Source organism: Pteropus alecto, unplaced genomic scaffold (genome assembly GCF_000325575.1).
Source record: "Pteropus alecto unplaced genomic scaffold, ASM32557v1 scaffold76, whole genome shotgun sequence".
NCBI lineage: Eukaryota > Metazoa > Chordata > Mammalia > Chiroptera > Pteropodidae > Pteropus > Pteropus alecto.
In genome coordinates this window covers 4,599,119-4,613,741 of record NW_006443138.1, presented here as the reverse complement: position 1 = coordinate 4,613,741, position 14,623 = coordinate 4,599,119, and the positions used below count along the sequence as shown (strand labels likewise).

At 34.8% G+C, this 14,623-nt stretch overlaps 1 protein-coding gene across 1 annotated transcript in view; it reads right to left on the bottom strand.

The window, feature by feature from the left end:
* The window catches only part of IRAK3 (interleukin 1 receptor associated kinase 3), a 37,139-nt gene that overhangs the window by 18,879 nt on the left and 3,637 nt on the right, over nucleotides 1-14,623 (bottom strand). Inside the window, exons 3-7 of the mRNA XM_006923926.3 lie at nucleotides 11,455-11,519; nucleotides 10,812-10,866; nucleotides 9,463-9,614; nucleotides 5,074-5,138; nucleotides 679-793 (exon numbers count right to left, since the gene is read on the bottom strand). Coding sequence (XP_006923988.1) covers nucleotides 679-793; nucleotides 5,074-5,138; nucleotides 9,463-9,614; nucleotides 10,812-10,866; nucleotides 11,455-11,519 — 452 coding nt within the window. The remainder of the gene's footprint in view (nucleotides 1-678; nucleotides 794-5,073; nucleotides 5,139-9,462; nucleotides 9,615-10,811; nucleotides 10,867-11,454; nucleotides 11,520-14,623) is intronic.

Here is a 14,623-nt window from a genome sequence, read left to right as displayed (position 1 = left end):
GTGTGTGTGTGTGTGTATGTGTGTGGTGGGTTTATCATAACTACTTTTAATTCAAGATAGGTCTTCCTCTCCTCTCAATGACAGTTCTAGGCTTTTGTAGCCAATGAAAATACCCAATAATTTTAATATTAGCTTAATCAAAATATGACTAACAAGGTATTCATGTTTAAAAGTTCATTAAATAAAAATTTTAAATTATTTGTGGCACAATAGTGAGAGTAATTGAAAATAATCAGATTTTATTCTCATCTTAACTGAAAGTTAACCTATGTAAATCAATTCAAAAACATTTTGTGAGAAATCATGGCATTTTCCTTAAAAAGAAATCTCTTATTTTTAAGGAGTCTGTATCAATTTTATGTCTATTGAATGGTACCATGTGCAAAGTTATACAAATAAAAAATATCTTGGAAATAATAACCGTTAATGTAAACTCGTTTCAGATAAGAATCAATAACAAGTAAGGATGCAGCAAATCTTCTGGCTGCCATGTTGCACAACACCCAAGGTTGTATTTATGCAACCTTCTAAGAGTCAGAAATTAATTCATGGAGAAGTCCTCTACTTCCTGGGGAAACCCATTGTTGGCTGTCCCCTATGTGAACACTGGTCTCTTCGCTCTCACTGAAGGTTTTAGCAGCTCCCCAAGGGTTCCCCAGAGTAATGGACATGACTTACTACACACTGCAATCTGTTAAAAAGTGATCCGTTTCTCATATATGGATAAACCAGGCAGAACTTCTCACTCTCTGTAAAATATGCAGCCAATTCCAGTATGTTTGGATGATGAAATCTTGAAACAAAAGATTTTTAAATCCATCAAATTGTTTATTCAAATAGGAAACGAACAACATTCTGGTTTGGGGATGGGGAATAGGTCTGAAGCAGAATATAAGTTTGGCCAAGGAAGAAATAATTTCACTGGACATATGTCACAGATTGGCTTTCAAATTGGTCTAAAGCATTCTAACAAATACTGGCCACATTGATCAACTGTGATCATGCAAATATAAATAAAATATCCAAATATAAGACAGAAAGTTTAAGAAATGGAGAGTTCTTAAGATTTGGGGTGTTGGGAACTTCACAAGAAATAGACAACAATATTTGATATTATTTTTATTAACATGAAACCAATATAAATTATTAAATAAATAAAGATAATGTAACTGAAATTATCCATTCCACTGCTTCAGGTAGACATAGGTAAGTAAAGCCACCAAAATAGAAGAGTACAGAAGATTTCTTTACATTCATCCATTTATCGAGTGCTACTATGTCAGGTCCTGTCCTAGGCATCAGTCACACAGCTAAAAGAGATATCCAATGTCTTCACAAAGTTTGTATTGTTATCTAAATCTATGTGACTAGTAATGTTTGATGAAGAAAAATATATCACTTCTTTAAGTCACAGAATTCTATGTCATTTTAATTTACATTTTTCAGACTCCTTTCCTTAAAAATCTATTTCTTGAGGGCATGTGTCATCACTGTGAAAACCAATGAAACCCAGGTAAAAACTATGAAATATAAAACATGTGAAATTCACCTACTGTGAACTCAGTTCAATTCAACAAGTATTTATTGAACACCTACTATGCAATATGCATGCTTGGGAATATTAAAATAAATAAAGCTATTTTTAAAATGGTTCTATTTATAAAGGCCTATTATTCATTTTTTTCAATAGCAAAATCTTGCTATAATATATATATACCTTCTGAGTCCTTCTATTTCTCTTTCCTCAAGGAAAGATGTGTGTGTATATACAAACATATACACATGAACAGAGAGAGACTTTTATTTTTAAATATATCAAAAACTTCTGTGACAAAATATCCCTGCACCTGCACTTGTTTTAGATTGGATCTATAAAATGAAAAGCAATGGGCTGAAAAGGAACTCAGCCGGTGTATCTGGTTGCTTAAACAGCTGATCTATGCCACTAGCTGGTTGATTCTCCTGCAATTTAAAATAATTTAATGAAATAGACATCTTTTGTAAAGCAGTAGATAGAAGACCTCATTTAGACACAGCCATGGCTCTGCTCTCTTGCTCACAGAGCATAAATGACCATCTGCTTATTTTTAAATATTACCGATCAAGCAGGAAAAATGGACAATTTAGAAGTTATTGAGGTATGGAACATGGAGATGCCATAGGGAATGATTGCGGATTTTAATTCTATGGACCCATCTCACCCATCCTTTCACTAAAAAATTTTAAATAATTATATAGAAGTGAAGATCAGCAGATCTGATACCTTTTAAAATCAATTCAACAGTATTTCTGAGTGCCTACCGCTTATAAAACATGCAAGGTACCATGAATGTGGTAGAAAAGACAGACCTGAACAACAGAAAAACTTGGGTTTGAATCTCTGGTCTTCTTTTTACTGGCTGTGTAAACTTGGTCAAGTTATTTAATCTCTATGATCTGAATTGTGTCTCCCAAAAATTCACATGTTGAAGTCCTACCCCCTAATCTGATAATGTTTGAAGATGAAGCCTTTGGGAGATAATGGGAGTTAGATGAGGTAATGAGGGTGGGGCCCCTCAGGATGGGATTAGTGCCCTTACAAGAAGAAACACCTCTCTCTCCACCATATGAGGACACAACATAGAGGTGGTCATCTGCAAGCCAGGAAGAAACCCCTCATCAGAAATCAAATCTGCCTTGATCTTGGACTTCCCAGCCTCTAGAACTGTGAAAAAATAAATTTCTGTTCTTTAAGCCAACCAATCTGTGGAAGTAGGTAAAACACCTGCTTCCTGAGATTCTTATTAAAATTAAATTAAAAGTTAAATATTTAGCCAAGTGCCAGATCCTCAGAAATTATTAGCTCTTATCACCTTCCTTGAGGAAGAAGAAAAAAAAAGGAATCAGAAACCACATTCTAAGGAGTTTACAATTCTATTTAAGGCGCAAGGATTACACAGTTCCCTTAAAATTAAACTAAAAAAACCTCTCCATAGGTGTCAGCTGAAATGTTACTTTTTCTAAGAAGCCTACTCTGCTGCTGCCCCTCTCCAAGTTACCATCTCCTCTCCCTTCAGAGCCGTACTTCCTCATCTTATCACTTAATTTACTAAAATTGTCTGTCTACGTATGTACTTCTCTTAATCCCACTCCAAACATCTTAGCTACTACATTCTAAAAAGAGAAGGCTTCATTTGACTTATTCATTAGTAAATGTCTGAGGAGAGGGAGACCATCTACATAAAAACCATTTCCACATGGTAAAATTAGAATAAGCAAAGACAAATGACAGTTTGGTAAAAATTATTTTTATCTCACAGCATAAAAATGGGTTAATTTTTCTAATCTATAAAATGTTCTTATAAACCACTAAGAAAAATACCCAACAGCTTAATTTAAAAATGAGCAAAGGATATTATCAGATATTTCATAGAAAAGAGAATATATTTCTTAATACGTGGAAAGATTTGCTATCAATAGAAAAAGAAATTTAACTACATTGAGAAACCATTTCCACCTAGCAGACTGGCAAAAATTAAAGTTAAAAATAAATGCTATGATGGCAAGACTGTGGGGAAATAGACAATCTTACATATGACTGATATAACTATAAATTGGTATAACCTGTTGGAGGACAACTTGGTAATATGTAATACACATAACCATTTGACCCTATAATTGTATTTATATAAATTTATCTTAGATATAATCAAACAGGTATGAAATAACGTATGTACAAGAATTTCTTTTGCAGCATTATTATTATTTTTTATTATTATTTATGCCTACAGAACCCGGTCTTCCTAGGTGGTCTCTCATCCAAGTACTAACCAGATCTGACCCTGCTTAGCTTCTGAGATTAGACATTGAGCTTGTTCAGGGTGGCATGGCTGTAGATCAGGGACTGTGGTTCCACTGGGGCACGAATCCAGGACCTTCTGTGTGTAAAGCAGACCTGCTAACCGCTACACTATGGAATCATGTCCTGCAGCATTATTTTTTAAAAATAAAAGATTATAAAATAATCTAAAAATCCATCAATAGAATGTTTAATTAAATTATAGTACAGCACACAATGGAATACTAAAATAAGCAAAGTGAACAAACTATGCTACCTCTTGTATGAGGAGAAGAAAATAAGAAAACAAAATACATATTTGCTTACACATAAAATACCTCTGTAAATATATATAAGATACAGATACAAATAACTTGGTTGCCTTTGAGGAAACCATTTGAGTGATTGGATAATAATAGTGGAAAAAAATATTTTCTTGGTTTACCCTTCTGTACTTTGAAATTATGAAATGCTTGAATTTATTATTTATTCATAAGCAAATAAACAAAGCTTAAATATAAAAAACTTCTTATTGTAATTTTGGTTTTAGTTTTTCATTGGCTAAATGACATATATTAAGTTTTTATGATTAGCCTCCAACATTTTAATTTCTGGTCCTGGGTATAAAAGGAAAAGAATTTATACCCCTCTCCTCAGTCACATAATGGTTTAGAAAATAACTAAAAATATTTGTAAAGGGTGATGAGTGAACTCTACAGGGTTAGGGGCATTCTATGATGCAGGCTGTACAGCTGCAGATACGAATATATATGAAAACAAAGTCATTTTAATTTGTCTCCAAGGATTCTCAGGCTCATGAACAAATTTCCAGAAAATAACATGTACATCAAAAGCACTTGTTTTCTTTGTCTAGATTCTCTTCCTGAAAGTGGTTATACTGATGAAACAATTTCTTGACTGAAATGTCTCTAAGGAAGGGGAAAATTGTAAAATATATATAATTCTAATGTTCTACAAATTATTTTATACTCTGCCATGTTAGTCACACATGATTTAACCCACTTTCCTGTGACAGTTTCTTGTTAAAATATATTCAAGCAAATTATGTAAATGTCCTATTTTTAAATGTATTCTAAGAAATATACTATAGCAGATGTCAAAAATTTACCCAATGTTCTAATATCCAGCTCACATTTATTAAATGCCAACCCATGCTAAACTCTGTGCTGTAGAATCAAAATGAAAAAGAAAAAAAACAGGCACAAAGGGAGAAATTCCAGACAAAATATACTCACAGTAGTAAGACTTCAAGCTCAGATAAAAATCTCTTCCACTGTTTCTTACATTGCAATTTTTTCTCCTAAATATCATACAGAAAAACAAGAAAACAATTAAGAAAAAGATTTCTGTTTCTGGGATTCTTAAGCCAGGGCCTATAGTCTCCCTCAAATTAGATGAACTTTTGGGGTATAAATGCAAATGAACATTTTTCTGGGGAGAGGATCCTTAGATTTAATCAGGTTTTCAAAAATCCGTTAAACCCCAAACAGATTTAGAACCACTGTTCTTGAATTAAAAGTTTTTCATGCAATATATCATGTTGCCATATTTGATATTCAAACTCACCATGTTTTGCATCAAATTCAAAAATATATGTATTCGAAGACAATCCTGTGACAGAAATTCCCCATTTGATTTCATAAATCCAGTTTGTGATAGCCGTATTTTGGTTAGAGGTGATTTCACTAATTTGGCTTTTGTGACTTGGGTCATTTGACATTGGTTCAAGCTTACCTTTGTGTTAATTTTGAAAAGATGGGCTTACTAAGCAAATGAAAACTATAACTTCTTACTTCAGAGGCGATTCAGAAGCTAGCTCAGTGCCTGACATAAATATTTATTGAATAAATTGATGAATTCAATAATATTGTCCTCAGCACCTACTCTGTACCTGTCACTGTTTTCGATGGCTTCATGCACCTTATGTCATTGCATGTCTCCGAAACTTGGGTTCCTAACTTGTACAATGAAAGAGTTAAATTAAGTGTGCTCCTAGATTCCATCAGCTGTAAGGTTCTATCACTTGCAAATTGCTAGACAGGGGAGTTTTTAGAGGTCTCTGTCTCAAGAATATAGGGAAGAAAATCCAATAAGAACTCCGGAATCTATTTTCCAAGTTAATTCAGGAAGTCAGAAACAGTAAGTAAGGCAGACCAATCATTTTCAAGGACATCTTTATGAGAATTCATATTTTTAAAAAAACCCTTGTTGTGGGATCCAAGTGGATCGCACCCATCACTAATACTCATTGTCACTTAACTTCCCTGAAGTCACAGCTTTCTTAATCTGAAAAATGTTTTAATTTTTTATTAGCTTTTGTGTTCATGCTAACCTAGCACTCTTGCTGCTGCTCGAAGTGTGATCTGGGCATGAAGAATATCAGTGCTACTGGGAGCTGGTACAAAAGGCTGAATCCCAGGTTACTGCCTAGATGTGCTGTCAGAATCTGCATGACAGGATCTCCAGGGGATACGGGTGCACCTATCTAACACATCTAGTACATTTCCCCACTGCAGTTTCTCTAAGAAAGGTTATTGCAATTAGTGTCCAATTTTAAAAAATGCTCTGTGGCTAAACCTTCATTAAATTATCTCATCTCTCCTGATAAGTGTGAATGTAGGGATGTGTGTATGTGAATGTGTGTAGGACTTTGTATAGTCTCTAGGTCTTTGGTAACTGTGTAACCTTCCGTCTTTTTACTTCTAGAGATTAGCAACTAAATTCATGAAAAAGGCATATGTGTTTCCTTCAGTTCATCCAACAAACATTTACTGAGCAACTACTATGGGCAAAGCCCTATAATAAGGAACTGGGATACAAAGATAAATAAGAGCTCTTTAAAGAAAACCAACTAGTCTATTGGGAGAGGCAGATAAAGAGATCAATATTGTGTGATAATGCTATGATGCTGTGGCTGTATGTAGGAGGGTCACCAAAACCATTCTGGAGGGGTCAGAGGCAATCAAGGAAATGATAACCGTGTCTGGTACAGAAAGGGAAGGAGATCTAGGGGCAATGACATCCCATTCTGATGCCAGACTCCTGGAAAGAAAACTCTCCAAAGGGAGTGTGAGTTGATGGTAGCTGAAGAGAAGAGGAAAGTAGATGGATGGAGCCTTTGGCAGAGGTATTCCTGGGGCTCAACTAAAAGAGAATGTACAAATGGGGCCAGGGACACACTGGCCCTAAGAAACGGTCTTCAGTTAGGCCGCCTCCAGAGCAACCATATTCTCTTGATTGGATGGTTTTCTACCACTACTTAGTTTCATTTCTTTATTAGACCATTCATCTTATCAGGAATTTTGAGATGTGTAGATAGAATCCGTGGACAAAATACAATTTGAAGAAATGGAGAAATCAGTTTAAAAATTTTTTTTAACAAGTCCCTGTAATCTAAACTGCAAAGTAAGATTCACCTTAGAGCTCTCCTCCTCCCTTATTTCCCTAGCCCTATCTAACATATCACTATATTTGGTGATAATATGGTCCGTATTATCTCATCTCTAGACATACTTTCTCCCTGCCATCCCCACTGTCTCTGCCCTGACTGACGGCAGTGGTTCTCCACACTGGCTACACATATGAACCACCTGGGAAGCCTTTAAAAATACCGACACCTGCCACCCCCCACCACTACTCTGACCTAACCAGATGCTAAGGGGCTCATTTTTTTTTTTTTTAATGCCTACAGCATCTGGTATTCCTACATGGTCTCCCATCCAAGAATCAGGCCCAATCCTGCTTAGCTTCTGAGATCAGATGAGATTGGGCACGATCAGATGAGATCAGGCACGTTCAGTGTGGCATAGCCGTAGATTAGGGGCTCATTTTTTAAGCTCCCTAGGAGATTCTAATATTAGGGTTGAGAACGTTGGTGTAAGCTCTACCCATTTCTTAGTTTACACTTCTGAAATATCCTTCTACCAGGTATTTTCACCTACAGTCTAAGTTCTTGCCGTCTTTCCTCCAATTCTTTTCCAACTTCCAGCCCATCATCTAACCTTCAATCAAAGTTATTTTTCAAAAACACAAATCTAGTTTTTTCACTCTCCCTCTTTAAAACCATCCATGGACTTAACCTATCTTTCCAGTATCATCTTCTGCCACTACCTTCTGTGGGCGCCAGGTCTGTCTGTGATCTAGGCCCACAGCTAGGGATAGGACCCCAGATTTAGAAAATATGTAAACATACTTCAGTTTATTGTATCACGCATATGTGGCTGAATGCCACTTTTGTACTCTGCTATGTGGGGAGCCACGTGGTCCGAGAGCAGGAGGAGAGAGGAGAAGGAGAGAGCAGAAGGGGAGCACAAGAAAGGGGAGAAGGAGAAGTGCACGCAAGACTGCGTGCCCCATGTAATAGACTGCACTCTCCAACAGAACTGTACTTCCCAACAGAAGTGCGTTCCTCACAATAAAGTTGGTGCCTGCCGCTTCATCCTCATGTCTGCCTCTTGTGCATTCTTCCAGCTGGGCCTCATACCTTTGAAACTTCCCTTCTGGGTCAGGTTCCCTGACCCTGACACCTTCCCACCCCCACACTAAACTCTACTCCACCAAGTGATCTATTGTTCATGAGTAAGATGCATGCTCTCATGCCTGCACCTCTAGGCCTTTGCGCCTGCTATTTATTCCCTTCAAAAAATACTTCTTCCTCACTGCCTGCCAAAATTCTACTCATCTTTCAAAATCCAGCTAAAAGGCCACTTCCTTTCATTCACTTTTCCATTTATTTATTGCAGAAATGTTTATTGAGTGGTTACTGTGTGCCAGGCACTCTTCTGGGTGCTGGACACACCCCTCCTCTGGCCATATTTTATCTGCTCTCATGACCTTTTAGACAAATCTCTGCTAAATTACTTCTCAACGCTGCAGTTCAATCTTTTCCTTAGCTGGCTGTTTCTGCCCCCGTAAGACTGTGAGCTGTGGCTGTTTCTGCCCCCGTAAGACTGTGAACTAGGCCTTATTCATCTTTGCATGCTCAGTACGCAGCCCATAGAAGGAGTTTAGAAAATGTTTACTGACTCTCAACTGACTGTGAAGAACATGAGCATCTATTTTGGGTGTACCTATCTCTTCTGGACTCCAGAGTTAGATCTCTCAATACTCTTTCTGCTTTACTGGCTGCAGTCACTCAGCTGTCTCCCAATTCCCTACTCTGAATGTTGTCTTGCTGCTCCTACTTGAAGCTTCCTCTTTCCCACCTCCTGAACTGTGATAGAAGACAATTTATAAAATAGTACAGAATGCCAGTCTGCGGCTTAACCTGTGAAGTTGCCTACATAGGACACTTCCAAAAAAAACCCTGAAATCATGAAAGTTGGAGCAGCCATGCACAATATGACCATCTTAAGCCAGGTCTCAAAGGTCCTACAAGTCTTTTCAGAGAAGTCTTTCTCATGCAATACATCTGGGGAGGGGAAGGATTTAGCTTCCACATGCCTGCAAAACAGGCATTAATTTCTCAGTCATTTCTCTACTCACCTGAAGTCATATATCTTATTTCCATTTATGAAATTTTATTTTCAAATATACCTCTTTTCAATGTTTAGGAAAAATGACACATTTTAATATGAAATATGATCAGATAAATGGACATCCTGTGATAGTAATTCTTCCCATACCTGTTTAAATAATTTAATGGCATATGTTTGGTTTTGGATCTCCACTCTGTACACCTCAAAAATCTCCCCTTCTCCAATTAGGAAGTCTTTGTGGAAGTTTTTGGTTCCTTCTATGATGTTTTGAAAGCTGATAGAGGATTTAAGCAATATTCCTTAGGAAAGAAAGTAGGGAGAAGATAGGTTACCTTTTCCATTATAAAGAACCAGGACTTCCATATTAGAAATACATCAGAGCCCAGTGGGAAGTCAGTCAAGTAAGGACCAGGAACCAGATTGAAGCCCACCATGTGCTCTCTGCTCATTTACTCAGGTCTGGCTGACACCCTTCCATAGAGCAAATGGCTTTTTAGTTATTTAAACAATAGCACTATGATTCTATCACCTTTCCAAAAGGATCAGCCAAAGAGCTTAGTTGGGAGAAACTTTCTCAAGATTCTATTTCTTTGTCATTAGAACTACGAACCTAAAAGCAGTAAAAGAAAAAAAAAAATCTACATTAGTGAAAATCTTGATATATCTAAACAACATTCTCCAAGCATAACTGATGGAAACATTTTTCATGAGCCAAATCCTCTAGATGCCTAACCTACTTCCTTAGAGTAATATGAAGATGCTTCAGCTTTTTAAAAAATCATCTAAAGCAGAGTTGGGAGAAAACATTTAAAAGGTAATTGAATACAAATTTAAAGGGAAAGCTTGACTAAATCTTTCAGAGCCCAGCTTTGGCTATTTTTCCACAGTTAATGTTTGAGGTAGACTTTATTGCTAAACCTTGAAGGACCAAAACTTTCTAATTATTTTTTGAACCAAAGAAACATCAGATATAGTGGAGAAAATTAGGCAAGGCAGCCTTAAGTAGCCATTAAAGTTTATCAGAATGATTCCCAGGTAGAACTAAATTATTCTCCCTGCAAATACAATAAGAAAGTTGATATGGAAAATAACTGGATTTTCATAGTCACTTTTAGAATTGTTCTACAAACATATCTAAAGATCTCTGCAAGTGCTATGAAAATTTCTGAAACTACATAAAACCCAACATAATATTTAAATGTTTTCCTATGACACATAAAAATAGCAAATTTCACTAACAGGAAATCAGGAATTCCCCTAAACAGAAAGACCACAATTATGTTCTTAATTGACCAATGGATTTCTAACATAACAATAATATATTATCCATCAGATCTGTGTCAGTCAAAATTGCAAATATTTCCATATCAATGAAAATTTTATCCTGAATCTGCATGTTAATGAATAGTTAATATGTTTATTGGATATATCTCCCTCTAAATTCACTTAAAGGAAAACATAATTTAAAAAGAAGTTGGGGTGTTTATTTTTTTTACCTTTTTTATTATGTTCAGGAATAAGAACATTATCCACTGTGACATTGGCTGTTTCCTAAGAGAAGAAGTACATATTAAAGTAATTCCATTTCATAAGTCTAGAAAGAACAGTACCTTAACAGAAATATAAAGCTCTCCCTGGGACTATACGGTTCAATAGAGTGAAATCAAATTTAGAACAAAGAGAAGTTATTTTATTTTGTTCAATAGTATTCATTGCCATATATGTTTAAGGCTTCCAGACCTACTGTAAAACTTCAAGTATCAATGTCATAGTTACAGTCAATTTTAAAGGACTTCTATTGCTATGAAAATGATCTCTGCTAATGTGCTTTAATAAAAACTAACAACAACATGCAAAACACCAACTAGAACAGGAAAATTAAAAGCTGAGTTAAGGTAAACACAAAGTCTCATCTCTGACAGATCACTGAGAGGAGAAAGCTCTTAACTCTTCAAATATATACAAATCTCTAATATTCCTAGTTCTCAATAAACAAAGAATAATGAGAGAGCTAAGACTTTTCTGTTTTTAAAAAAGTACCTGTAAGTCCATCATTTCTCTGTCCAATAATTTCATTCCTATGCTCAATTATGTATGTAACAGAGTTCAAGGGTCATTATCTATGCACAGACATTCTACCTTGGAGAACATATTCGGAAATCCATCTCCCTGATGACTCTGCTCTGAAGGATTCAAGGCTGCTCCTGAAAGAGAAATAAGGGGAGCTAGATACAAAAAAATTTTTTATGTTCCTAATAAACTTGTTTTTATTCTTAGACTGTGAAAATAAATACCTTGATAGTAATGTTCATTTCTGATGAAAATAAATACCTTGATAGTAATGTTCGGTTTCATTCCCATTGAATGGTTACAAATTTATATGTATGAATAGCTTTCTAATGATCAAATACTATACAAATATACTTTGGTTCACTTTAAACATGAATGCCTACCTTAAGTTAGTGTTAGATATTGTTAAAAATATTAAAGTATTAAGTAGAAAATTGAAAGAAAAAAGCAACACTGTTATCATCTTTTTGCACATATATTTTTTATAATTATGGGATTATATCTCCTTGTGTTAGTTTATTTTTTATTCCATCTTGTGCCATAAAGTATTAAGGATGATTGTGTGTGCATGTGTGCATGTGTGTGTATATGTTATCCACCACAAATACTCACCACTCCTCCTCAATTCTATACTATAACGTCTATCTGCTATAGTTCTGTCTGAACTGAGGTAGTCTATGTAGCTTCCTACAAAAGATAAAACCCTGCAAAATTCTGCAATCACTTCTGACATTTTAATTCAGACTTCAGAAAATTTTTATTTCATCTTCTAATTTTTCTTTGATTGTATTTCAGTTTTCTTATATTTTCCTTAGAAGACTGAAAACAAAACACAATCAATTGATAACAAATCCCCTTGAACAACACTATAAACCAATTAGATCTAACAGACATCTATAGAACATTCCATTAAAAAACAGAAGAATATACATGTAGTTCACAAGTGCACTTTGAACATTCTCTAGAATAGACCATAGGTTAGGCAATAAAATGAGCCTCGATAAATCGGGAAGAGTTGAAATCATACAAAGCATATTCTCAGACCACAGTGGAATTACAACAGAAATCAGTAAAAGAAGGACATTTGGGGGAATTTACAAATACATGGAAATTAAACAACAAACTCAAAAATAACCAATGAGTCAAAGAAGAAATCACAAGGGAAAATAAAAGATACTTTGAGATGAATAAAAATGAAAACACAACATATCAAAACTTACAGAATGCAACAAAAGCAGCACTTAAAAGAAAATTTATAGCTATAAATGCCTACTTAAAAAAAAAAGAAAAAAGAAATAGTGCAAATAACCTAAACTTACACCTTAAGGAACTAGAAAAAGATGAGTAAATTAAACTGAAGAAAGCAGAAGGAAGGAAAGAATTAAAATTAAAGTGGAAATAAATGAAACAAAGAATAGAAAAACAAAAAGAGGAAAATCAATGAAACCAAAGTAGATTCTTTGAAAAGATCACAAAATTTTCTTTAGTTAAACTAAACAGGAAAGAGGGAAACTCAAATTACTAAAACTGAAAACAAAACAAAAACAAAAGAGGAGACATAACTACCAACTTTACAGAAATAAAAAGAATTGTAAGAGATTTTGGAGGCTAAGCAAGGTCGGGCCTGGTTAGAACTTGGATGGGAGACCACCTAAGAAGACCAGGTGCTATAGGTGTTAAAAAAAAAAAAAAGAAAGAAAAGAAAAAGAATTGTAAGGGAATACTATGAACGACTGTATGAAAAAAAAATTACATCACTTAGATGACATAAACAGATTTCTGGAAAAACACAAATTACTGAAATTAACTCAAGAAGAAATAAACAATCTGAATGAACTTATAACAAGGACAGAGACTGAATTAATATTTTAAGACTTCCCACAAAGAAAAGAGCAGGTCTGGGTGGCTTCACTGGTGAATTATACCAACAATTAAAGAAGATTCTTTACCAATTCTACACAAATTCTTCCAAAATAGGAGGTATCAACTCCAAAATCATTCTATGAGGCCAATATTTTCCCAATACCAATGCCAGACAAAACATCATGAGAAAACCACAGACCAATATTCCTTATGTATATAGATGTGAAATCCTCTACAAAATATTTGCAGACCCAATCCAGAAACACATAAGAAGGATTACATACCATGACCATGTAGGATTCTCCCCAGAAATATAATATTGGCTTAATATCTGAAAGTCAATCAGTGGAATATACCATATTAATAGAATGAAGAACAAAACCCATAAAATCCAATAACCTATCATGGTAACAACCATAAGAATAGAAGAGAATTTCCTTAATTTGATATAGAGCATCTGTGAAAAGCCCATAGATAACATCACATAAAATCGTAAAAGACTAAATGTTTTTCCACTTTAGATGAGGAACAAGAAAAGATGTCCAGTCTTGCCAATTCTATTAAAAATTATGCTAAAGATTCTAGACAGGGAAATTGGACAAGAAAAAGAAATAATAAATATCTTAAATAAGATGTTGTTGTGTAGAATAAAATTTCAAGTTTGGAGCCTGTAAGGGCACTAAAAGTCACTGTCCTTTTGTCACATATAAAAAGAGAGGACAATACTTCACTGTCATATAAAATGGAAGATTCAAAATGGTTCTGCTAAGAAGCCATTTCATGCCCAAACTAAAAAACAATTGTTGATCATTGAAATATAAATGCAAAATGTGATATGTAAGGACCTGCATGCCAGAAATATGACAGCACTTAAATGTGGATACTTTTGAAGATTCACACTAATGTGACAGGTTTTCTTTGAAAAAAAAAGAAAAGAAATATAATGATAGCAAGTAAAGATTCTAGTCTTTTGAACAACTTATGTCTTGAGATCTGAGGGGATGTTTTATGGATGTGAAAAAAACCACCTAATGGCAGCCACCTGAATTGCAGGAATAATGAGTAGGAGGAAATATAAGACTTTCTCAGTAGGACTCATAAGAAAGTCTAAGTCTACAAAGTGATCTTAGGATGGTGGCAAATGAAAGGTAAAAATTTTCTCTAAAATAAAAACCATCCCATTAAACTGAACAATTTTAAGAAAAGGTAGGTAAAATGGATATTTGGATAAATAATGAATTATTTAGATAACTGATAACTCTGTCCATAATAGCAAGAAAGAAAGATGAATTAAAATGAAAATATAACATATCAATGTAATTTTTAATTAAGATCGCCAATTCCTAAATCAGTGAGTAGCTATCATAGGAGACAT